The sequence below is a fragment of the Coregonus clupeaformis genome, chromosome 14 (assembly GCF_020615455.1).
Source record: "Coregonus clupeaformis isolate EN_2021a chromosome 14, ASM2061545v1, whole genome shotgun sequence".
Taxonomy (NCBI): Eukaryota; Metazoa; Chordata; class Actinopteri; order Salmoniformes; family Salmonidae; genus Coregonus; species Coregonus clupeaformis.
In genome coordinates, this window is record NC_059205.1 from 4,651,693 (window position 1) to 4,676,921 (window position 25,229).

The 25,229-nt window shown below is 44.3% G+C and overlaps 2 protein-coding genes across 2 annotated transcripts; one reads left to right on the top strand and one right to left on the bottom strand.

Annotated features, from left to right (window-relative positions):
- Positions 1 to 13,351: 13,351 nt before the first annotated feature.
- Positions 13,352 to 16,360, bottom strand: LOC121580610 (C-type mannose receptor 2). Its single transcript, XM_041895580.2, has 2 exons — positions 14,334 to 16,360; positions 13,352 to 14,033 (listed from the first exon to the last, which is right to left on the bottom strand). Exons 1-2 carry the CDS (start codon positions 15,583 to 15,585, stop codon positions 13,663 to 13,665), a joined length of 1,623 nt encoding a protein of 540 aa, XP_041751514.2. The 5' UTR covers positions 15,586 to 16,360; the 3' UTR covers positions 13,352 to 13,662.
- Positions 16,361 to 18,231: 1,871 nt separating this feature from the next.
- Positions 18,232 to 23,900, top strand: LOC123492385 (probable G-protein coupled receptor 158). The gene is made up of 3 exons (XM_045224910.1): positions 18,232 to 18,410; positions 18,710 to 18,856; positions 22,293 to 23,900. The coding sequence occupies exons 1-3, from the start codon at positions 18,285 to 18,287 to the stop codon at positions 23,898 to 23,900; spliced, it is 1,881 nt and encodes a 626-aa protein (XP_045080845.1). The 5' UTR covers positions 18,232 to 18,284.
- Positions 23,901 to 25,229: the final 1,329 nt, after the last annotated feature.

Consider the following 25,229-nt stretch of genomic DNA (forward strand, 5'->3'; position numbering starts at 1 on the left):
CCGACTCACCCCCGCCATCGAACGCTACCAATGCCGGCCCCACGGAAACACTGACTGTGGAGATGCTACAATCCGTGATAGGCACCCTCAAAGCCGACATTTTCGGAAAAATTGACTGTCTCTCTACCAACCTCAGGTCAGAGATATCAACGATCAAAGACGAGCTTAAAAAATCTATCGAGAGTATACAGAATAAGCTCGACGCACATGGGGTGACTTTATCGGATTTGGAGCGAGGGGCTACAGACCACGGCACTCGCATTAGCGAGCTAGAGGCTAGCGTCGGCTCATTGACAACTAGGGTGGCATTCCTCGATAATAGATGCGAAGATATGGAAAGTAGAATGCGGAGGAACAACATTCGTCTACTGGGAATACCGGAGGGAGTGGAGGGCCCAAGACCCACGGAGTACATGGCCCAGCTACTTCAGGAGCTGCTCGGGCTAGAGGAGAAGCCATTGCTAGACCGGGCTCACCGCACTCTGCGTAGCCGACCCAGGGATGGAGAACCCCACGACCATTTGTCATCAGGGTGCATTTCTTTCACGTCCATAACGACATACTGAGAAGATCGGGAGAAGCATCCCCTCTTCTACATAAGGGTAAAAGAGTCTCGATATTTGCGGACTACACAACAGCTGTGGCTAAGAGGCGGGCTAGCTTTGGAGCTGTGAAACGCCAACTACACACCTGCCCGGGCGTGAAGTTCGGCCTCATCTACCCTGCGGTTTTGAGACTGACTTTACCGGACGGTTCCATGCACAGATTCGAGGACCCGGCTATAGCGGCAGATTTCATCAACAAGAACGTGAAAGCGGCTGTTGTACCGCATGGTTTGTAACAAATGGTTGGCTAGCTGGTCTTCCTAGCAGGCTAGTTAGCAGGCCGAATGGGTGACTAACGAAGCCATCTCTGCTGGGTTCATCGACATATGAATGTCATTCTCTTCTTTATCTTTTTATTTCCAGCCCAGGTTTGCCGCCTCTAATGCCAATATCTGGGGGTCTGCATGGCTGTTTCAGTCTGATCATTTACCATCTGCGTCGAGGTTAAACCTCTCTTAATTGAGGATAGTTTTCCTTAGACTCTATTGGGGACCATTCTATTCATGTTTGGCTTACTCTAGTTAAATGGTCACTAATCTTAGGTAGCACAGAGTAAGAGTTATCATGCTTAGCTCTAAACTTTCTTCGTATTTAGGGTTTTGCTTGCATCTCATTTGGGGAGATGCTTCGGCAAGGCGGGTGTGAGGGAAGGGTTTGTTCATGTATATAGTTTGTATATGTTTTTTGTGCCTCTTCGTTTGTCTTTGTTTTTTACATTTGCGCTTTTAGGTTCAACTAAGATCTTCAGTTTACATTGTACCTTGTCCTTTACACATCCTCTCTCTCTCTTAAGATATGACTCAGCCTAGTGTAGCCCATACTGCTGGAGGGAATGGCTTTAATTTTCTTACTTGGAACTGCAGGGGCATAAATAACCCAGTTAAACGTAGTAAGGTGCTACACCATCTTCATCATTTGAAAGCTCACATCATCTTTCTCCAAGAAACTCATCTGAAGGTATCACAACACTCAAGTCTTAGGTGCAGATGGGTGGGTCAGGTGTTCCATTCCTCATTTCAGAGTAAGGCGAGAGGGGTGGCTATTTTACTTCACAGATCGGTACCTTTTACATGTTCTAAGGTGATCGCAGATCCCCATGGTAGATATATAATTGTCAGTGGTAGGCTGCTCAATACAAAGGTTCTTCTTGTTAATATCTATGCTCCTAATTGGGACAACGGTGATTTTTTCAAATCGGTTTTCTCTACACTCCCAGATATGTCCACCCATATGTTGATTTTAGGAGGTGACTTTAACTGTTGGTTAGACCCACAATTGGATCGATCCTCCACTAAACCTACCACCCTATCAACCTCAGCTAGAGTTGTTCGAACCTTTATGTCTGAATTCGCAGTCTCAGATCCTTGGAGAATGGTTAATCCAGCTGGGAAAGCATACTCTTTTTTTCTCATCGGTTCACCACACTTTTACGCGCATAGACTACTTCCTTGTTGATGACCGGCTCCTCCACTCCATAACTTCATGTTCATATAACCCAATTGTTGTATCTGACCACGCCCCTGTTACTATGGAAGTAGCATTTCAAAATGTTGACAATCAGCGACCGCCTTGGCGACTAAAAACCCAACTGCTCAGTAATGAACACTTTGTCAACTTTGTTTTGAGTCAAATCGACTTTTTCATGATTACAAATAGAACCCCAAACATCTCTGCGTCTACTCTCTGGGAAACTTTGAAAGCTTATATCAGAGGTGAAATTATCTCCTACACCGCACATGAGAACAAATTGAAAAGGAATAGGTTATCTATGCTAACACGCTGTATTGCCCAATTAGATGACATTTATGCTGTTTCACCATCCCCAGATATTTATAAGGAACGTTTAACTCTGCAAGCAGAATTTGACACACTATTAACAGACCAGGTTACTGAAATGCTTGTCAAGTCTAGGAGCACTTACTATGAACAAGGAGAGAAAGCCAGTAAATTATTAGCTCACAAGTTACGTCAACAATCATCATCATCTCAGATTACAAAAATTCGTACATCATCTGGGATATCATTAGATCCTGGGGGGATCAATGAGGAGTTCAAGAGATTTTACCAGTCTCTATATACCTCTGAAAGTAAAGCGGATACACTGGAATTGGATAATTTCTTCCACTCACTATCTGTGCCTTCGGTCGGCCGGGATTTGGTAAAAAAATTAGAGCAGCCGATCACTGTTGAAGAACTGTCTAACGCTGTCAAATCCCTTCAATCTGGGAGAAGCCCAGGGCCTGATGGCTACCCGACAGAGTTTTATAAAAAGTTTATCACCAAAATAGCCCCTATTCTAATTGAAATGTACAATGATGCATTTGTAAATGGTGCTCTCCCACATACTCTCACTCAAGCAACCATTTGTGTTATTCTTAAAAAAACAAAGACCCTCTTGACTGTGCATCATACCGTCCAATTAGCCTGCTAAATGTGGACTATAAAATTCTAGCCAAAATTCTGGCAACGCGGCTAGAAACAGTCCTCCCCATCAATTATCTCTCCGGATCAAACAGGATTTATAAAAAATAGACACTCATTCTTCAATCTCCGAAGATTATTTAATATTATATACAATCCTTCTGTCAACAATACCTCTGAAGCCATTATATCCCTGGACGCGGAGAAAGCGTTTGATCGGGTGGAATGGAAATACCTTTTACACTCTAAATAAATTTGGCTTTGGCTCCAAATTCATGACCTGGATAAAACTTCTGTACTCATCCCCCCAAGCCTCTGTCAGGACTAATAACACTCAATCAGATCGCTTCCCTCTGCAAAGATCGACACGTCAGGGTTGCCCTTTAAGTCCCTTACTGTTTGCCCTCGCCATAGAGCCACTTGCAATAGCACTTCGCTCCAACCCCTAATCAAAGGCATAGTCAGATACGGGCACGAACACAAACTGTCTTTATATGCAGATGATTTATTAATATACACATCCAATCTTTCTGTCTCTGTCCCTGCTGCCCTTGCCACTTTCGCATCCTTCGGTCACATATCAGGGTATAAACTAAATCTCAGTAAAAGTGAATTGATGCCACTTAACATGGCTGCAAAAAAATCCCCTTTACATAACTTGCCATTTAAAATAGCACACAGCAGTTTTATTTATCTCGGGGTACATGTCACAATTAGGTTTGAAAACCTTTTTCAAGCCAACTTTGCTCCTCTCTTAACCCGTACTAAGGACGATTTGGAACGGTGGTCTTTGCTACACCTCTCCTTAGTTGCTAGAATTAACTCTATTAAAATGAATACTCTCCCTAAATTCTTATACCTCTATCAGTGCCTTCCAATATTTCTACCCAATACATTTTTCAAAAAGATCGACGGCCTAATTCTACCCTTTATATGGGACAAAAAGCCTCCTAGGATGCGAAAACAGCTCTTGCAGAGGCCCAAACCAGACGGCGGTCTAGCTCTACCAGATTTCAGATTCTATTATTGGGCCGCTAACCTTAGGATCATTCAGTACTGGTTGCAGAGCAGAGTAATATTCCCACCCCCAACTTGGCTGGAGATGGAGGCTGCCTCGTCTACACCGGCATCACTGTCTTCCCTCGCTCACTCCTCTATTACAGGCCCTTACTCCTCCTTCACCAACAATACATGTGTCAAAACAACATTGAAGATCTGGAATCAATTTAGGCGCCACTTTGGGTTTCAAACAACCTCTTCCTTGGCTCCGGTAGCCTCAAACCCAGCTTTTCCCCATCTATGATTGATGGTGCTTTCTCAACATGGTCTAATCTCGGTATTAAAAGATTCAGAGATCTGTATACTAACAATACATTTAGTACGTTTCAACAACTATCAGCTAAATTTGGTCTCCCCAGACATCATTTTTTAGATTCTTACAAGTCCGGAGTTACATCCGCAGCATAGATCCAGGATTCCCCAACCTTTCTAGTGGAACACAGTTCGACACATTTCTCACCCCTCTTCCTAATCAGAAAGGCACAATGTCAATAATCTATAGTCAAATTTGCTCACTACAAGCCATCTCATTAAACAATATCAAATCCTCTTGGGAGGAGGAACTGGGTGAGGAAATATCTGATGAACTATGGGAAGAGGCACTCAAAAGGGTACATAGCTCTTCTATTTGCGCCGACACGGCCTCATCCAATGCAAACTCATTCATAGGGCTCACTGGACCAAAGCAAGACTATCAAAAATTTACAAGGATGTGAACCCTAATTGTGTTCGATGTAACCAGCCCCCTGCTAATCATGTGCACATGTTTTGGTGCTGCCCATCTCTTGTTGGTTTCTGGAAAGACATCTTTAACACACTCTCAGAATTAAGCGGCACACAGATCGAGCCAGACCCTCTCATTGCATTATTTGGAGTTTCCTTACCCACAATACAATTGACCAAAATGAATAAGGATGTAATTGCCTTTGTCACGTTGTTAGCGAGACGATTAATTTTACTTAGATGGAAATCCTCTGCAGCCCCTTCTCATGCTCTTTGGATTAAATCTATTTTGAATTGCATAAAGTTGGAGAAAATAAAACAGACACTCAATGGGTCTGTAGACAAATTTTATGCAAAGTGGGCTCCCCTTCTTTTCTTATGTCAAAAGAATACATTTCCCTGCAGTTCCAGAGTGATGTATATTTATATATTGGTGATGTAAGAAGCCTGGTATGTGCATATACGACATCTCGGATGTTAAGGACGGTAATAACTGTGCTAGCTGACCTATAACAACTGGATCAAAACAGATATTCTTCCTTTTTTTTTTTTTTTTTTTTTTTTGTGTTTTATCTTATTTATGTACTTAATGTCTATTTTTTCTTTCATATCTGTCTCTCCATGTTTTGCTGTATCGTTGTCTTCAAATTGTTGTTCCATATTCATACCAAATAACTTTCAAGTGTAATTACTTACTAAATGCTGGTACTGAAAATTCAATAAACAAAGTATATAAAAAAAAATAAAAAAAAAAGAAGATAATGTCGTTATTTATATTATGTTAGAATGTAGGCCATTTACCTTCATTCTTCCTATCACATTGTTATTGGTTATCAACTCATTTTAATGTTTTAAAATGTTCGTTTTAGAAAATTTATGTAAATGTAGCCTATTTATGTAAATGGTAGCCTTCATATATGATTTGTGAATGAGTGGAACATAACTTATCCATAAATGGCCTACTGTTTATCATAGCCTGTTTTATATATGTAGGCTATGCAGCAGGCCTATTCATAGGCCTACCATCTGGATAACAAATGAGTGTTAGGAGCGTGGCAGCTTGAGTAGGCTGCTTCTCTCTGGAATTTCCAGAAAGTTCTACTCTCAATGATCAATAAGGCTGCATTGTCTTTGTGGAGGGTGGGCGAGGAAGGGATGCTGAGGCCCTGTATCAATATGCAACTGCCCCATGACTCAGCTCACAGAGACTGCACCCTTTACTAGACTAGGAACAGAGAGGGGAATCTAGCCTACTGTACTCAACCATGAAGGAAAATTCTTTCTCACATTACATTTACGTCATTTAGCAGACGCTCTTATCCAGAGCGATTTACAGGAGCAATTAGGGTTAAGTGCCTTGCTCAAGGGCACACCCCAGTCGGCTCGGGGATTAGAACCAGCGACCTTTCGGTTACTGGCACAACGCTCTTAACCACTAAGCTACCTGCCGCCCCACAGATGATCTATACAGAAAAGACTGCTTAATTTTAGGATTAATTATGTGGCATAGACCTATGATTATTTGAGACAGATGTATCATGGGAAAGCACATATTTTTGTATATCATGTTATATTAGAGTGTCATTGGTGTCCTGGTTCTGAACGTTTCCCCATATAGCCAACCATTACCCCCTATGAGGATTTCAATGTCATGGCTGATGACCTCTGTAGCTCAGCTGGTAGAGCACGGCGCTTGTAACGCCAAGGTAGTGGGTTCGATCCCCGGGACCACCCATACACAAAAATGTATGCACGCATGACTGTAAGTCGCTTTGGATAAAAGCGTCTGCTAAATGGCTTATTATTATTATTATTATTATGTCAAGGCCATCCGCAAATCCTGCAAAGGTTTGGGTAAGTGTATAGACTCGTATATTCCTATTCAAGCATTAATCTAGGTCAAAGGCTATAGGGTTCTCAAATCCGAGCCTGGAGGTCGACAGTACCGACGTTTTTCTCGTCTCCCTAATGAATTGATTAATCAATGTCACTGATTGGCCAGATAGATGTCCCAGCCCAGGTCTGAATCAGTTCCTGATTTAGAAGAGGGGCGGGATGAAAAGCAGCAGTACTGAGGATTGGTTCAGGAAACTGTCATTATCTTCCATACAGTCCCTTACATTGGGCCATGTTAGCTTGCACATCACTGATGGATGCCTCTATGACATGACATCACCCATCTGATCAGAAATAAAGTGACCTAATCATGATCTATCCACCAATATGAGTCAATTATGCAGCAATGTAAGGATCGTCGGATTCATTCTGTGCCTCAACACAATCCTGTCTCGGAGCTCTATGGACAATTCCTTTGACCTCATGGCTTGTTTTTTGCTCTGACATGCACTGTCAACTGTGGGACCTTATATAGACAGGTGTGTACCTTTCCAAATCATGTCCAATCAATTGAATTTACCACAGGTGGACTCCAATCAAGTAGTAGAAACATCAATGGATACAGGATGCACCTGAGCTCAATTTCGAGTCTCATAGCAAAGGGTCGGAATACTTATGTATTTCTGGTTTTTATTTTTAATAAATTAGCAAACATTTCTAAAAACCTGTTTTCACTTTGTCATTATGGGGTATTGTGTGTAGATTGATGAGGAAAAACATTTATTTAATCAATTTTAGAATAAGGCTGTAACGTAACAAGATGTGGAAAAAGTCCAGGGGTCTGAATTCTTTCCGAATGCACTGTATTGTTTTGATCAAAATTGCTTAAAGTTCAGTAAATTTGGTTGGGAGTCATTGATGGTAAAAAGTTAGAGGGAAACTTACCGTAGTCTTCTGAAAACCTAACCCTGGGATAGGGTTGTATTTTTCAGCGAGACAATTAAACACATTTTAATGCCAAAGACACACCAGCGTGGCTTTCAAATCAAATCAAATGTATTTGTCACATACACGTGTTTAGCAGATGTTATTGCGGGTGTAGTGAAACGCTTGTGCTTCTAGCTCCGACAGTGCAGTAATATCTAACAAGTAATATCTAACAATTTCACAACATATACCCAATACACACAAATCTAAGTAAGGAATGGAATTAAGAATATATAAAAATATGGACAAGCAATGACAGAGCGGCATGGACTAAGATACAGTAGAATAGTATAGAATACAGTATATACATATGAGATGAGTAGTGCAAGATATGTAAACATTATTAAAGTGACTAGTGTTCCATTTCTTAAAGTGGCCAGTGATTTCAATAGGCAGCAGCAGCCTCTAATGTGCTAGTGATGGCTATTTAACAGTCTGATGGCCTTGAGATAGAAGCTGTTTTTCATTTCATCCACCAAGAAGTGGTGAGTGTTCCTGAAAAGTCCAGTCTCAGTCCTGACTTAAATCTGCTTGAACATTTAGAGACAAGGTTTGAATATTCCCAATGGGAAAAAACTGGTTGAATCAACGTTGTTTCCAGGTCATTTCAACGACAAAAAGTATATGTGATGACTCTCTCTCCTCTGCTCTTGTCCTTCTAGACCTGTCTGCTGCCTTTGATACTGTGAACCATCAGATCCTCCTCTCCACCCTCTCCGAGCTGGGCATCTCCGGCGCGGCTCACTCCTGGATTGCGTCCTACCTGACCGGTCGCTCCTACCAAGTGGCGTGGCGGGAAGCTGTCTCCGCACCACGTGCTCTCACCAGTGGTGTCCCCCAGGGCTCGGTTCTAGGCCCTCTCCTTTTCTCCCTATACACCAAGTCACTTGGCTCTGTCATATCCTCACATGGCCTTTCCTATCATTGCTACGCTGACGATACACAACTAATCTTCTCCTTTCCCCCTTCTGATAACCAGGTGGCGAATCGCATCTCTGCATGTCTGGCAGACATATCAGTATGGATGACGGATCACCACCTCAAGCTGAACCCCTGGCAAGACGGAGCTGCTCTTCCTCCCGGGGAAGGACTGCCCGTTCCATGATCTCGCCATCACGGTTGACAACTCCGCTGTGTCCTCCTCCCAGAGTGCGAAGAGCCTAGGCGTGACCCTGGACAACACCCTGTCGTTCTCCGCCAACATCAAGGCGGTGACCCGCTCCTGCAGGTTCATGCTCTACAACATTCGGAGAGTGCGACCCTGCCTTACACAGGAAGCGGCGCAGGTCCTGGTCCAGGCACTTGTCATCTCCCCGTCTGGACTACTGCAACTCGCTGTTGGCTGGCCTCCCTGCCTGTGCCATTAAACCCCCTACAACTCATCCAGAATGCCGCAGCCCGTCTGGTGTTCAACCTTCCCAAGTTCTCTCCACGTCACCCCCTCCTCCGCACACTCCACTGGCTTCCAGTTGAAGCTCGCATCCGCTACAAGACCATGGTGCTTGCCTATGGAGCAGTGAGGGGAACGGCACCTCTGTACCTTCAGGCTCTGATCAGTCCCTACACCCAAACGAGGGCATTGCGTTCATCCACCTCTGGCCTGCTGGCTCCCTTCCTCTGCGGAAGCATAGCTCCCGCTCAGCCCAGTCAAAACTGTTCGCTGCTCTGGCACCCCAATGGTGGAACAAGCTCCCTCACGACGCCAGGACAGCGGAGTCACTCACCACCTTCCGGAGACATTTGAAACCCCACCTCTTTAAGGAATACCTGGGATAGGATAAAGTATTCCTTCTAACCCCCCCAAATTGTAAAGTGGTTATCCCACTGGCTATAGGGTGAACGCACCAATTTGTGAGTCGCTCTGGCTAAGAGCGTCTGCTAAATGACGTTAATGTGCCCTTGAGCAAGGCACTTAACCCTAATTGCTCCTGTAAGTCGCTCTGGATAAGAGCGTCTGCTAAATGACTAAAATGTAAATGTAATGTAAATGTTGAGTCAATGTGGAAAACTGATTGGATTTGCAAAAAGTAATCAATGTAAGGGAATTTCATATTTTTTTCAACCCAACTTTTAACCTAAATCCAATGACATGGTGAAATGTTTTGTAGATTTCACGTTGAATTCACATTAGTTGACAACTCAACCAAATGTAAATCAAAACTATACGTTGAACTGACGTCTGTGCCCAGTGGGTAGCTGTCCATCAATGACTACCAACCAAATTTACTGAGCTTGAACAATTTTGACAAAAACTATGAATATATGTTGCCTTAAGACTTGTGCAAAGTTAGAATCTTATTAAAATTTTCCACAGCTCTAATGGCTGTCAACAGTGCTTCCAACAAGTATTATCTCTGGGGTGTGAAGACATCTTTGTTTTTATTTTATTTTTTATTAATTTGGAACATTTTCTACAATTTTCTTTAACTTTTAAAAGGTTGAGTAGGTTGTGTAGATCTGTAGTGGAAAAATCTAATTGAATGTGAAAACTGTGCCAGGAGAGTAGACTTTTACTAAGTACTCTGAGAGAGAGAGAGAGAGAGAGAGAGAGAGAGAGAGAGAGAGAGAGAGAGAGAGAGAGAGAGAGAGAGAGAGAGAGAGAGAGAGAGAGAGAGAGAGAGAGAGAGAGAGAGAGAGAGAGAGAGAGAGAGAGAGAGAGAGAGAGAGAGAGAGAGAGAGAGAGAGAGAGAGAGAGAGAGAGAGAGAGAGAGAGAGAGAGAGAGAGAGAGAGAGAGAGAGAGAGAGAGAGAGAGAGAGAGAGAGAGAGAGAGAGAGAGAGAGAGAGAGAGAGAAGATACAGCCAGGAGAATAACAGGAGCAGAACATCCCCAGTTAAAAGGCAGAGTAGAGCGCTCCCACCCATCAAGCAAATGAATAGTGTCAGCAGGACAACTCCAACAGCCACTTGAAAGGAGGTGAATAAAATATGCCTGCATCAGGCAGACGGTGCATAACTCTGCCAAGGCTTAAAATAAACTCCTTATGCCCTGTATGTAACTGTTATCTGCTGGAGGAGCTGACACTGGCTTGATGAGCCTCCTCCTCATTTGACCACCAGGAAAACTACAAGTGTGTGTGCTGTTTTTGTTTGTAGTAGTCATTCCCTCAATGTACAAGTTATCACTCAGCATGTGTCCAGAATGTAAAATGGCACCTAGAACATTCATCACAAAGCTGCATGTAGAACTTGTCTGTAGTGCTAAGCTCATCACCACCAGGTGGCGCCAGTGAATACCTTTTACATTGAAAGAAAATGAGGTTGGCGTACGTCCATTATGACCATAAACACGTCCAGAGAGTCTATTGCCATTCTTATGTCTGCCGGAACAAACCAGCAAGATGGGATCGCCATCAATCTAACCCCCGGGTTGTACTTGAAAAGGTTTCATATCAACATGTTGGCATGCCTCACCCAATAACGGACCAGCCGTGATTGAAAATGTCTACATTGAAAAAGCCGACAGCGACTGGAGAAAATGAAATGTCGGATACTTTTCATCTGTCCCTCAAATAGAAAATTCTGAACAACACCCTCATGAATGTCTTGGATGAATCACAGACCAAACTTTTTATAAATCAGGTGATTCTCCCCGGCTGGAATTACATCCAACACCCAAAAGAACTGTGTCAGAGGCATCAGAGAACAGCCAGACTGCTGGAGCCCAGAGATAAGGGCTGGCTGAGTTTGTCTGAGGGAGGGAGGGAGAGAGTCGTGATGTTTCTTTTCAAACCCGTGCCAAAAACACCCTTTGGGATGACTAATGTGATTTAATGAGGTTGAATCTCATTATCTGGGGAGCAGTTGACAGAGGGGTGCTGGGACAGCGACCTCCCTGGGACCTTGACTGCCATCCCTCAGCATCGGGATCCCAATTGAATTAGTCGAGGATATGAAAGAGCCCAACCCTTCCTTGTAAATTCACCTGCCTCGTTTGAAGGTTTGAAGTTTGACGCTAATTAATTTTTCATAGACCACACTTTAGTCATTCACTCCACACAGCAACTTTAATGGGACTTTGTCGTGATAAATAGTTTTTGTTGCGGTGTTTTGCAGTGTTCCTAATGTTTGATATACTCAGAGTATTCGATATGATCACATTCTTCCATTCTCATTTTGATTCTAGATCTTTTTTTAAATGATTTTATTGAAATTATTCAGGGGAAACGAAGTGGATACAATATAAGCTAAGCATCACATCTTATAGTTAAGAAGTTTTAAAGGTCCTGAACTGTCATTCTGAAAAGTATTTATTTTCTCACACGACTAACTACCAGGAAGTTTGAAAAGACAGGCTGAGTGAGCAGGGAGCTTATATTCATGCTCGTTGAAACGCCTATGTCAAGCAACTTGGGTGCAGTGAACAGTTTTGCAATAAAATCATCTCAAGCAAATCTGGTGATACACAAAGCAACTGAAACATTGAAATTGCATCAGTGATATATATATATATTTTTAATCTATCTCCCGTTTGGCATTTCTCTTGTGACGCGGTTCACAGCAGCACTGACGGATATGTTGACTTGACAACTGCGTTGGAGTTTTGAACGACCCCCCCCCCTTGTTGCATACTGGCTGGCTGAAGACCCAGCTAGCCAGTAACTAGTTAACACCAGATGAAAGGGGAAACATATCTTTGCCATAGATGAATAGGGTAAACTTTTAATTATATTTGCTGACACCCTACAGTCACATTTTGGCACCAGTAGAGTAGCTATCTAGCTATATAAACCTCGCCCCTCTGCAAACACGCCTTCTCCAATGTCGGTTACAAAGCAGTACTTATTTAAATGAAGTGAAATAATATCATGTTACCATTGGTGTTTTAAAATGAGAGTTAAGGTGATATCACCTTGTTCCCTTTAATAATGAATCCAGAAACTTTATGATCAAACTTTATCAATGTAGAAGCAACAGTCATTTTTCATACTTTGGTCATCATACTTTGATCTGGTTTCCTTCAAATATCATCAAATGTAATGAAAAACATTACCTTTAAATAAGTTAACAATCTAGGAAGTTTTTTATTTATTTTTATTACACAGCAACTTGACAAATATATACAGTATATATATATTTTTTTTTTTGTTGCCACATTGGCGATGAATCAATAATAGTAAAACAATCCCTTAAACAAAAAATTAATAGTTCAAAACAGCATCCAAATATGACATTTAAACCACCATCCAACATCACATACTCACACAGCATTACTACTGACACTAAAAGAACAACATCAACAACGATCATCCATTTTATGAGTGAGGCCTATATGTGATTAAAAGACGAATAAAACGTTTGGACCAAATATGTGAAAAGGATGTAAATAACCAAACTCAAAGATAAAACAAAGATTTTTTCCTTAAACATAATCTATCAAATCTAATCATTATTAAGTCACACACAATACAATATAATGTCAAACAAAAAGTGGTAAAGTTACGATCTTGACAATTGATTGTTAAAACGAGAGGCTACCTGGATCTTTCATTTGAAGACCCTTGCTCCCTTCGATCTCAACGTAGACTTTGATTTGAAGCCATTCTTGTGTTTTTGCTATCCATTGTAAATGTTTGTAGGCCTGTGTAACCAATCGTATCTATGATCGTATGTTCTATTTATATCTGTAAAGCAACCAATGCTATGAGGCCACACCCGGCCATGATTACAGACACCTGCGTGTGTCCTTTGACACTATATAAACTAGTGACCCGCAGTGTTTGTCATTATACCCTGATGAAGACAGCTGGTCTGATCAAACTTTGGTTATTAAATTATTGCGTCTGAGCTCCTAGAGTGGGAGGCTTTTCTTTTTCAAAAAGCTACGACAGCAACATGCTTCTAGAAAGTTCTATGAATGAAATATTTGGATCTGAAGACTGAGGGCCGGTTTCCCAGACACAGATTTGGCCTAGACCTGGACTAAGAAGCATTCTCAATAGAGATTCTTCTCTGCTTTTACGTCCAGGTCCAGGCCAAGTCTGTGTCTGGGAAAGCCACCGTGCTAGAGCTGGGTCCAGGTTCTACTACCTGTTATTTAGAGGTGCTGCAGATGAAGTTGAGCTCCTCGGTGTCAGGCAGACTGACCCACTGGTGACGTCCATCTTTCTCTACCGCCCCGGTTCTCCCCGCTCCGGTTTTCCCACAGTCCTCCATGACGGTCCCGTTTCCCGGAGCCCAGTTGTGGTAGCAGGTGGACTGTCCCCTGACCCAGAACCAGAAGTTCGAGGTGCAGGTGTAGCGCAGGCCCAGCCACACATGAGGAGTGGAGGACCTCTTGGCCCTGGCCTCCACCCATCTCTGGATCTCCTCAGAGTGGGCAGAGACCAGGTCGTTGTGGTGTTCTCTGCAGTAGGCCTGGGCATCTTTCCATGTCTTATTCTGATGAATCAGGATCGCCTTATCTGAGAAGAAAAAAAACGAGCCTTTTTTCAAACCTTCACTCTGGGATCCCAGCCATACCATGCATTTGATTTATTCTAGATCTAGCACCCCTGATTCAACTTGTCAACTAATCATCAAGCCCTTGAATAGGTGAATCAGGTGAGCTAGTTAAGGGCTATAACAACATAGTTTAACTGTCTAGGTGTCCCTGAGGAGAGGTGTGAGAAAGGCTGTTATAACACGTTCAGAGGTGTAGCTGTAGTTTTCTCCATAACTCAGCAACATTAGAGATGCCATGAACAGAGGAGAGGGCCACTCACTGTAGTAACAGAAGAAAGGTCGTTTTTCATCACACTTCTGATAACCCCAACGCCCTGAATTGTTTATCAATGTCACAGCACAAGTCTGATTCCCTCCGATGTTATTGGGTTGTCCCTCATGCCAGTTTCTGAATGAGGAGTTACTCTGGTCCGACCACTTCCAGGAGCTTCTGAACAAGCCGATCCACACACGGTGACCATTAGCCAGTCTATATATCTCCTCATTCTCAGTCTGGTTCCTCACACTGGCCAGGTCTGTGTGATGATCCCTACAGTACATCTGAGCATCTCTCCAAGTCAGAGTATTATTAATCAAGTGGAATGTCTTACCAGAACTGTTCAGTCTGTCATAGCAGATAAACACATGTGAATTGTTGCAATTGGATTTATTCCATTGACCACCGTTGCTCATCATCACACAGTCCTCGTTCCCTCTCCCGTTATTTGGTTCGTCTTGGTGCCAGTTGAAATATCCCTCACTGCAATTATTGTCTGACCACTGCCACTCTTCCTGCCACTCTCGCTTCTTTAACCCTATCCAGGCTGCTTCAGTATAACCACTGTGTACAGTCCTCATCTGTCTCTCCAAGTCCTCCACGTTGTCTATGGTGGCCAGGTCAGTGTACTCCTTTCTGCAGTAACTCTGTGCTTCAGTCCAAGTCTTATTTTGGTTCACAAAGTGATACTCGTCATGATGGAGGCATGTTGCAGATGAACAGTGTCCTGCTAGACAGCCAAATACCTCCACCTCACACAGAGTGAGAATTTTTCCAGTGCCATGGATGATCACACTGACATATTGTCCCTCCATCTCGTTACACTGGAAGGTCTCGGTATTTCCTGCTGTGATGTTGGAGATGACTGCACATATGCTGTTGTTGTTGCCATTGTTCTCCAGTGAATTACCAATACGGATCTCTGCACCATTGAGCCTCTCAGAATTGCTGTCTCTGTTGGTGACGACAACAGCAGTCACTTTGTACACATCCAGCAGGTTCACTCTCCACCAGGGGTCGGTCTCCAACTTCGTGTGGGTGCAGGATCCTCGGTTGAAATCTGGGTTTTTGCTCCCATCAATGGCATTAGAAGCTTTCACATATGTAATATTTGCATCATACAGTGATGACTGAGTGGCCACTCCTTGTAACGCAACATTTACTGTTGAGGTACTGCTCATCTGGGCTAATAACACAACTCCTATTAAAGAGCAGAGAGATAGACTCCACTGCATGGTTAGTGGTGGAGGCTTCATTCAATCATCTGTCTTCTGTCCGCTGTTGGATTTGAAGTTCTCTCTGCGTCTCTCTCACCCCCTCTGTGCATCCGTCACGTTACTTGCCAGTATATCATCCTTTTGTACACAATTAAACTCTTTCATGATTCATATCCTGGTGTGTACAGCCTGCTGTACCTAGCCAGACCTTTATCTATGCTATGCAAAGCACTGTTTTTAATTTGAGTACATCCTGGTGCTTTTGGTTTTCCACACCATTTTTGGCTTCATGCAAATCATGGATATTTGCATCCCTCTCCTATTCAAGTAGGCTTCTACTCTTTCCGAGAATTGAACCAATGACCGATACTCAGTGACCAAAACCCATTGAGTCAGGGAGATCAACGGAATAGAAAGACGTATTGTAAAAGAAAGATAAATCCATAAGCTCCAAAGAAAAAGGATCAAGTCCAGTCTTACGTCTTCGTAGGGAGGGTAGAAGCCAGTGCTCTTTGTCCCTGAGCCCCCTGGCTACTCATGTCAGATAGTGAAGATCTTTATGTAGTGGATGTGAAACTCATCTGTAGAATGTTGACTGGAGTACATCCGGTCGCATCACCTAACCTGAGATCTAAAAGCCAACTGTTGCTCACAGAGTCTCTTTCTCTGTTGGCTAAGACAGTTGGCTTTTGAGTGGCGTGTTGTTGTGCAGAAGGTTGTGAGTTCCAGCCCTGCTTGGGCCAGAATATAATGCACTCTGTTACACATACAGTGAGAGGGAAAAAGTATGTGATCCCCTGCTGATTTTGTACGTTTGCCCACTGACAAAGTCATGATCAGTCTATAATTTTAATGGTAGGTTTATTTAAACAGTGAGAGACAGAATAACAATAAAAAAAATCCAGAAAAACGCATCTCAAAAATGTTATGAATTGATTTGCATTTTAATGAGGGAAATAAGTATTTGACCCCTCTGCAAAACATGACTTAGTACTTGGTGGCAAAAACCTTGTTGGCAATCACAGAGGTCAGATGTTTCTTGTAATTGGCCACCAGGTTTTAACACATCTCAGGAGGGATTTTGTCCCACTCCTCTTTGCAGATCTTCTCCAAGTCATTAAGGTTTCAAGGCTGACGTTTGGCAACTCGGAACTTCAGCTCCCTCCACAGATTTTCTATGGGATTAAGGTCTGGAGACTGGCTAGGCCACTCCAGGACCTTAATGTGCTTCTTCTTGAGCCACTCCTTTGTTGCCTTGGCCGTGTGTTTTGGGTCATTGTCATGCCGGAATACCCATCCACAACCAATTTTCAATGCCCTGGCTGTGCGAAGGAGGTTCTCACCCAAGATTTGACAGTACATGGCCCCGTCCATCATCCCTTTGATGCGGTGAAGTTGTCCTGTCCCCTTAGCAGAAAAACACCCCCAAAGCATAATGTTTCCACCTCCATGTTTGACAGTGGGGATGGTGTTCTTGGGGTCATAGGCAGCATTCCTCCTCCTCCAAACACGGCGAGTTGAGTTGATGCCAAAGAGCTCGATTTTGGTCTCATCTGACCACAACACTTTCACCCAGTTCTCCTCTGAATCATTCAGATGTTCATTGGCAAACTTCAGACGGGCCTGTATATGTGCTTTCTTGAACAGGGGGATCTTGCGGGCACTGCAGGATTTCAGTCCTTCACGGCGTAGTGTGTTACCAATTGTTTTCTTGGTGACTATGGTCCCAGCTGCCTTGAGATCATTGACAAGATCCTCCCGTGTAGTTCTGGGCTGATTCCTCACCGTTCTCATGAACATTGCAAATCCACGAGGTGAGATCTTGCATGGAGCCCCAGTCCGAGGGAGATTGACAGTTATTTTGTGTTTCTTCCATTTGCAAATAATCGCACCAACTGTTGTCACCTTCTCACCAAGCTGCTTGGCGATGGTCTTGTAGCCCATTCCAGCCTTGTGTAGGTCTACAATCTTGTCCCTGACATCCTTGGAGAGCTCTTTGGTATTGGCCATGGTGGAGAGTTTGGAATCTGATTGATTGATTGCTTCTGTGGACAGGTGTCTTTTATACAGGTAACAAGCTGAGATTAGGAGCACTCCCTTTAAGAGTGTGCTCCTAATCTCAGCTCGTTACCTGTATAAAAGACACCTGGGAGCCAGAAATCTTTCTGATTGAGAGGGGGTCAAATATTTATTTCCCTCATTAAAATGCTAATCAATTTATAACATTTTTGACATGCGTTTTTCTGGATTTTTTTGTTGTTATTCTGTCTCTCACTGTTCAAATAAACCTACCATTAAAATGATAGACTGATAATTTCTTTGTCAGTGGGCAAACGTACAAAATCAGCAGGGGATCAAATACTTTTTCCCCCTCACTGTAGATAATAGTGTCCTGAAGAAAACCTGTTGGTCTTTATCTGCAGGTTCACTCTCGCCCCTCAGTGGCACCCTGACTGGATGCTCATGTTGGTCTTTATCTGAGTGGCGCAGTGGTCTAAGGCACTGCATCGCAGTGCTAACTGTGCCACTAGAGATCCTGGTTTGAATCCAGGCTCTGTCGCAGCCGGCCGCGACCGGGAGACTCATGGGCGGCGCACAATTGGCCCAGCGTCGTCCAGGGTAGGGGAGGGAATGGCCGGCAGGGATGTAGCTCAGTTGATAGAGCATGGCGTTTGCAACGCCAGGGTTGTGGGTTTGATTCCCACGGGGGGCCAGTATAAAAAAAAATGTAAATGTAAATGTTGGTCTTTATCTGCAGGTTCACTCTCACCCCTCAGTGGCACCCTGACTGGATGCTCATGTTGGTCTTCGCTCACACACACCTCACCGTGACTGTGACTTTGGGGCTGCTGCTTGTACCAAAGGTAAACCTGCTCTCCCTCCTTTCACTGAATACATAACCAGTACATTAAACAGCTTCGTACTGTAATTGAACCTCTGGGTATTTCATCTCTTCAGTCCTGTGGAGAACATTTAAACACTCCCGCTGAGTGGGGAATAAACAGTTCATTTCTCAAGTCTTAGTTAGAAACCTCAGAAGTAGAAAACATCAATCTTGTCTGTGGGCGACATTTTCATCTCACAAAAGACACGCGCTGTGGAAAAGTGCACCAGAACATTTTAAATAAATATCAATCTGTCTGTTGTTTCCCCCTCTCGTTAGTGTCTGTCCACAGGGATCCAGGCGAGTGATGACATTGCCACTGAAGCCTATGAAGAGGAGCTGGACATGGGCCGCTCCGGGTCCTACCTCAACAGCAGCATCACCTCAGCCTGGAGCGAACACAGCCTGGACCCCGAGGACATACGGGTGAGCAGGGTCCCTCCCTTTCTTTCTCTGTTCTGTAAACTTAATTCGTTTTTTGGGGGGTTTGTAAAAGTTTTAAATGGGTGAAAGACTTCCACAGCCTCCTGATCCACCTTCTCCCTCACATTATCCCTCACCTTTCTCCCTCACCTTCTCCCTCACAAGCCCAGCGCTAAGTTGGCCCTATTCCAAGTATCACAAGCACCACAAAGTTGGAGGGCAACTCAAGTTTCAAGTTTTAATGTCACGTGCACAAGCACACTGAAATGCCTTTCTTGCAACCTCTAACCCCAACAATGCAGTAATCAATAACAATGTAATACTAAAAATAACAAGGTAGAACAAAAACACACAAGATATAAAAATAAGAAGAACACGATAAAGTAAGTAAGCATACTATATACAGGGTAAGTTCAAATACCATATTTACAATGTGCAGGGATACTGGAGTGATGGAGGTAGATATGTATAGGGGTAAGGTGACTATATACAGGGTAAGTTCAAATACCATATTTACAATGTGCAGGGATACTGGAGTGATGGAGGTAGATATGTATAGGGGTAAGGTGACTAGGCATCAGGATATATGATAAACAGAGTAGCAGCAGTGTATATGATGATTGTATGTGAGTGGGTGTGTGTAGAGTCAGTGTACAGTGGGGAAAAAAAGTATTTAGTCAGCCACCAATTGTGCAAGTTCTCCCACTTAAAAAGATGAGAGAGGCCTGTAATTTCCATCATAGGTACACGTCAACTATGACAGACAAAATGAGAAAAAAAAATCCAGAAAATATAGACAATTTGTGGGCAGAACTGAAAAGGCGTGTGCGAGCAAGGAGGCCTACAAACCTGACTCAGTTACACCAGCTCTGTCAGGAGGAATGGGCCAAAATTCACCCAACTTATTGTGGGAAGCTTGTGGAAGGCTACCCGAAACGTTTGACCCAAGTTAAACAATTTAAAGGCAATGCTACCAAATACTAATTGAGTGTGTGTAAACTTCTGACCTACTGGGAATGTGATTAAATAAATAAAAGCTGAAATAAATCATTCTCTCTACTATTATTCTGACATTTCACATTCTTAAAATTGAGTGGTGATCCGAACTGACCTAAAACAAGGAATTTTTACTAGGATTAAATGTCAGGAATTGTGAAAAACTGAGTTTAAATGTATTTGGCTAAGGTGTATGTAAACTTCCGATCCAGACTTCCAACTGTAACTATTTAGCAGTCTCATGGCATGGAGATAAAAACAGTTCAGGAGCCTGTTTGTGTCAGATTTGATGCACTGGTACCACTTACCGTGCAGAAGCAGAGAGAACAGCCTATGGCTTGTGTGGGTTAGTCTAACGATTTTCCGGGCCTTTATAGAGGTCCTGGATGGCAGGGAGCGCAGGGAGCTCAGCCCCAGTGATGTACTGGGCTGTCCGTGCCACCCTCTGTAGCGCCATGCGTTCGAGGGCGGTGCTATTGCCGTACCAAGTAGTGATGCAGCCAGTCAAGATGCTCTCAATGGTACAGCTGTAGACATTTGAGGGCCCATGCCAAACCTTTTCAACCTCCTGAGGGGGAATAGGCGCTGTCGTGCCTTCTTCATGACTGTGCACATGTGTGTGGGCCATTTTTTTAATTCTTAGTGATTTGGACACAGAGGAACTTGAAGTTCTCAACCTGCTCCATTGCAGATCACGGCTGTGTCTTCATTTGTAATCCGTAATGGACTGTAGCCCCTGCCACATGCCACATCCAGGGCTTTTGATTGGGGAAGTAGCGAACATTAACTGTGGGGACAATATCGCTGATGCATTTCCTAATGAAGCCGGTGATGGAGGTGGTTAGCTCGTCGACGTTATCGGTGGAGTCCCGAAACATATTCTAGATGGCACTAGCAAAGCAGTCCTGTAGCATCATCTGTGATTCTGGAGACCATTTCTCAACGGAGCGAGTCACTGGTAATTGCTGTTTGAGCTTCTGCTTGTAAACAGGAAGCAGGAGTACGGAGTCATGATCTGATTTGCCGAATGGCGGACGAAGGAGGGCCTTGTATGTTTGCTTGTGAGTAGAATAACAGTGGTCTAGGACTTTATCGCCCCTAGTGGAGAGGGAGATGTGTTGATGGAAGTTGGGCATCACGTCTTAATGACGCAGAATTTAAGTCGACGGCAACAAGGAAAGCAGCCTCTGGATGTAGGTTTTCTTGCTTGTTTATAGCCTCGTACAGTTCGTTAAGTGCCAGCTTGTTATTTTTCTTGTCCTGAGGTGGAATGTATACAACAGTCATGATAACAGCTGAAAACTCCCTCGGGAGTTAGAAGGGTTGGCATTTGACCATCAGGTATTCCAAGACGGGTGAACAATGGGTTGACACTTCCACCGCGCTCATGTCAGCACACCAGTGGTTGTTGATGAAGAGGCAAACCCATCCCCCCCCCTCAATTTCCCCGACTTCACTGTCCTGTCTGCCCGGTGAATGGAGAATCCATCTAGTTGGATAGCCATGGGGGTTACTTGTCCGAGAGCCATGCTTCAGAAAAGCTGAGAATATTGCCGTTTCGAGAGTCCCGTTGGTAGCAAATCCGCGATCGGAGGTCATCCATCTTATTATCAAGTGATTGGCCAGTAGAATGGAGGGAAGAGGTGGCCGGTCCTCCCTTCTCCTTAATCCCACCAGGATCCCCCCTCTCTTGCCTTTGTAACGTCAGCGTTACCTCTTGGTTAGCCTGAAAATTGGGTCGGAATTACAGAAAGAGTCCAGGGCAGATGAGTCAAAGTTGATGCATGAATTGTGGTAAGTAACTGCTGATCTGATGTTTAAAAAGTTATTGTCGGTTGTAAGAAATTATATCGGATACATTTAGAGAAAATAAAGTTAAATAAATGACAAAAGAATCAAACAAAATAGCTAAGTTGGGTCGGCTTGCAAAACGGCTGCCATCCAGTACGGCGGCAAGATTTTCACCTTACAGTGTAGAGACTGGTTAGATGAAGCACCCATTTGCTGTTTTGTTTGGGAACATTTGGAATTGTAAATAATTTGTGATACAAATGTAATTTGTATAGCGCTTTTCATTACAAATAAATATGCAGCTGTCTAGATTTGATAAAATGGCGATGGTGTCCGGTTTGGTTTTGATGTATACTTGAGTATCAGCAAAGCAGTGAAAGTTGATGTTGTAATGTCTGAGGAGTTGGGTGAGTGAGAGCATGTAGATTAAAAACAGGATTGGCCCCAACACTGAACCCTGTGGGAAGTCGCTACCTTGTGGCAACGTTCTAGTCTGTCAAGGAAATGGACCATGGTTAGTTTAGTGTCTATGATGTCAGAATATGTCTCTAGAGCAACAACAACAAAAAACTCGCATTGAACAAGCAATATGTTTTCTCATCCACTTCCTTCTCTCTATCTCTCCCAACCCATCCCTCTGTCACCATTGTAGGACGAGCTCAAGAAGCTTTACGCCCAACTGGAGGTCTACAAGCGCAAGAAGATGCTGGCCAACAACCCACACCTGCAGAAGAAGCGCAGCTCCAAGAAAGGCCTGGGCCGCTCTCTCATGAGGCGCATCACTGAGATCCCAGAGACCTTGCACCGGCATGGCAGCTATGGCAGCCGCGAGGAACGTGTCGGTAGCGAGCACGGGAGCAACCGCAGCACCCTTCGACGGAACCCCTTCGACTCGTCCCACTCAGGTCACAAGTCCAGGGAAGACTCTCTGAAGAACAAAGTTCTGGGCCTGAAGAAGTCACACAGCTACGACCACGTTTGTGACCAAGCTGAGGAAACTGCCGGCGGAGTGGGCTCTGGTGGGGACAAAATGGCCACCGGCGAGGGTTCCTTGCTGGGATCTCTCATTAGGAGGCAGGTTAAGAAGTCACCAGAGCCTGCCCCAAAGGTGGAACTGGCCGAGTCAGTACCCTTGGTCTGCAAGTCGGCCAGCGCGCACAACTTCACAGTGGACAAAAAGCCCATTCAGCTGAGGACGTCCATCATGCAGAAGTCGCTGAGTGTCATCACCAGTGCCAAAGAGAAGATGCCTGGGCTCACCAACAAGACCAATAGTGTGGAGGATGCCAGCAAGAAGGGACTCAAGGGGCGCGATGGGAGGATGCTGTCTGAGGTGGACGAGATGGAGTGTTATCCTAAGATGATCATCAGCCAGTCGGTAGAGTACTCCAGGACGCCCATGGCCAAGATGGGCATCATGAAGCAGCAGGTGAGTGGCAGCCAGCCGTCCATCAATACAGAGCCGGGGAGAAACCTGTATGACCTCTCTGAGGTGTGCTCTTGGGATGTGGAGGACCCCCCAACCCCCTCAGAAGGAAGGTCCCAGAAGCATGTGTCCATTGCTCCAGGAGAGACCACCACGGTCCACAGGGTTGATGGTGGTGGTGGTGGTGGTGGCACGGTTAGCACCAAGGGCAGTCGCTCCCAACAGAAGCAGCAGAGGGCCGCGGGGCAATCGCCTGCAGGCCGACAGCGCTCCAAAGACAAGGGGGGTGAACGAGATGAGGCCAGAGAAACAAGGAAGCCCAGGTCTCCCAGATCTCCGCTCCCACTCAAACCGGAGGTGTGCCCCTGGGCCTTTGAGGAGCAGCCAGTGTTGGGAGGCGATTCAGATTCCATCTCCCCAGAGAGGATCAGACATAAGAAGAGCGTCACACCCACTGATGGGAAGCCCAAGATCCTCCACTCAGACTACTCCAAATCCACGGGGAGTCTGCTACAGCCGCCCACCCTGATGGTGGACATCTGTCCCTGGGACTACAATGAAGCCCCAGCCCCGCCCTCCCCCAGCCAGGAGAAGACCTGCTCCAGCCCCACCCCTCACTCCAAGCGGAAACGAAAAGGCTCGTGCTCCTCCAAAGAAAGGGGAGAGAGGGGTGAGAGAGAGAAAGGAGGAAGGGACAGGGAGGAAGAGAAGCAGCACAGGTCAAAGAGCAAGGAGAGCTCCTCCAGCAGGCCCTCGGAAAGACGACGTGTCAGCCAGTCATCAGAGGGTGGTCGGTCACCGTGCCAACATCCGGGAGACGGAGGAGCTCGATGAGAGACCCGGAGGCGTCGGAGATCAAGAGGGCGGAGGCGTGCCCGTGGGAGGTAGAGGACGCACATGCCAGCGTAGCACAGACTTCTCCAGCGAAAGAAAACAACTCTCTGAGTTCTAATTACAAACAACCCGTAAGCACTGCTAAAAGGGTTGACGTTTGCCCCTGGGATTTTGAAGACAATGGGTCAGAGAAAAGTGCATGATAATCAAACATGATAGACTATATGTTTTGTATTCACGGCTCAAAAGCAAACTGGGTTTTAAAGATAAGGGTGGAGAAAACCTTTTTTTGCACAAGTTGCCCTGTGGTTATGTCAAAAGAAAAACATGACACTACGGTCTGTTAAAGCGTTCCAAACAAAGTATTTGTTGAATTACAAAGTTGTGTTGTTAGTTGTGCAATTCTGCAGCTTAAAGTCACTTTATCCGCAATGTAGAGAAATGTTTAGTCGGCACTATTTGCTTGTACATTTGCTCAGTTTGCATTTGTGCGCGTTTTGTCACACTCTTCAATACATTAAATACATCCTTACTGCCGTGAGGGAATTTACACTGAATTAATTAGGCAACAATCGGATTTAGACTGGTTTGTACGAGAACGTGGGACTGATTTTTAACCAGCCCATTTTTGTAAACAACTAATTGATGATATTGTCACCTGTTCCATTATGCTAGACTGGAGTTCTCTTTCGTCTGAATCCTGCACCTGGGTCATTCTTGTCAAGTAGTGGGCCGAGTATTTCAGAGTGCTGGTCATCTGGAAGTGTATAATGTAACTTCCATATGAAGCACAGTGCACAGATAATTATACCGTTAATTCTGGGGCCTTATAGATTATACAAAGGATGTGAATTTGAAGTGTTGAGCAGGAGAAATAGCTACATAGGTGCACCTTACATACATTCGCTACCACTTGTGTAGCATCATGAGGATACACCCCCTGAAGAAACAGTGTCTCACCTGTATTTGGTCTCCTTTCAGTCAAACATGCTTTATGTCTGTACAAAAACAAACTGAAGTTTATCTTTGATGTATACGTTTTGTAAAACTGCTATAGCATGTGGCAAAGCACTTCCAAAAATTGCTTTGTGCCAATTAATCAACTTCCATCCAAAATGCTACAGCGTTTGGTAATGAAGGTGTAATACTTGATCTTTCCTATTATAACGAAATGTAAATTCAAAGTTCTCCCAAACGTAAATGCGTCACATAATTTTAATAGTGCACACCGCGTTTTGTAATGGAAAACTTTTGCAACGGAAATAAACATTTCTTATCGGACAAGTTCAGCTTGGTCCCGCCCTGTTTCAGTCTGTTTTTCCTCCAGTT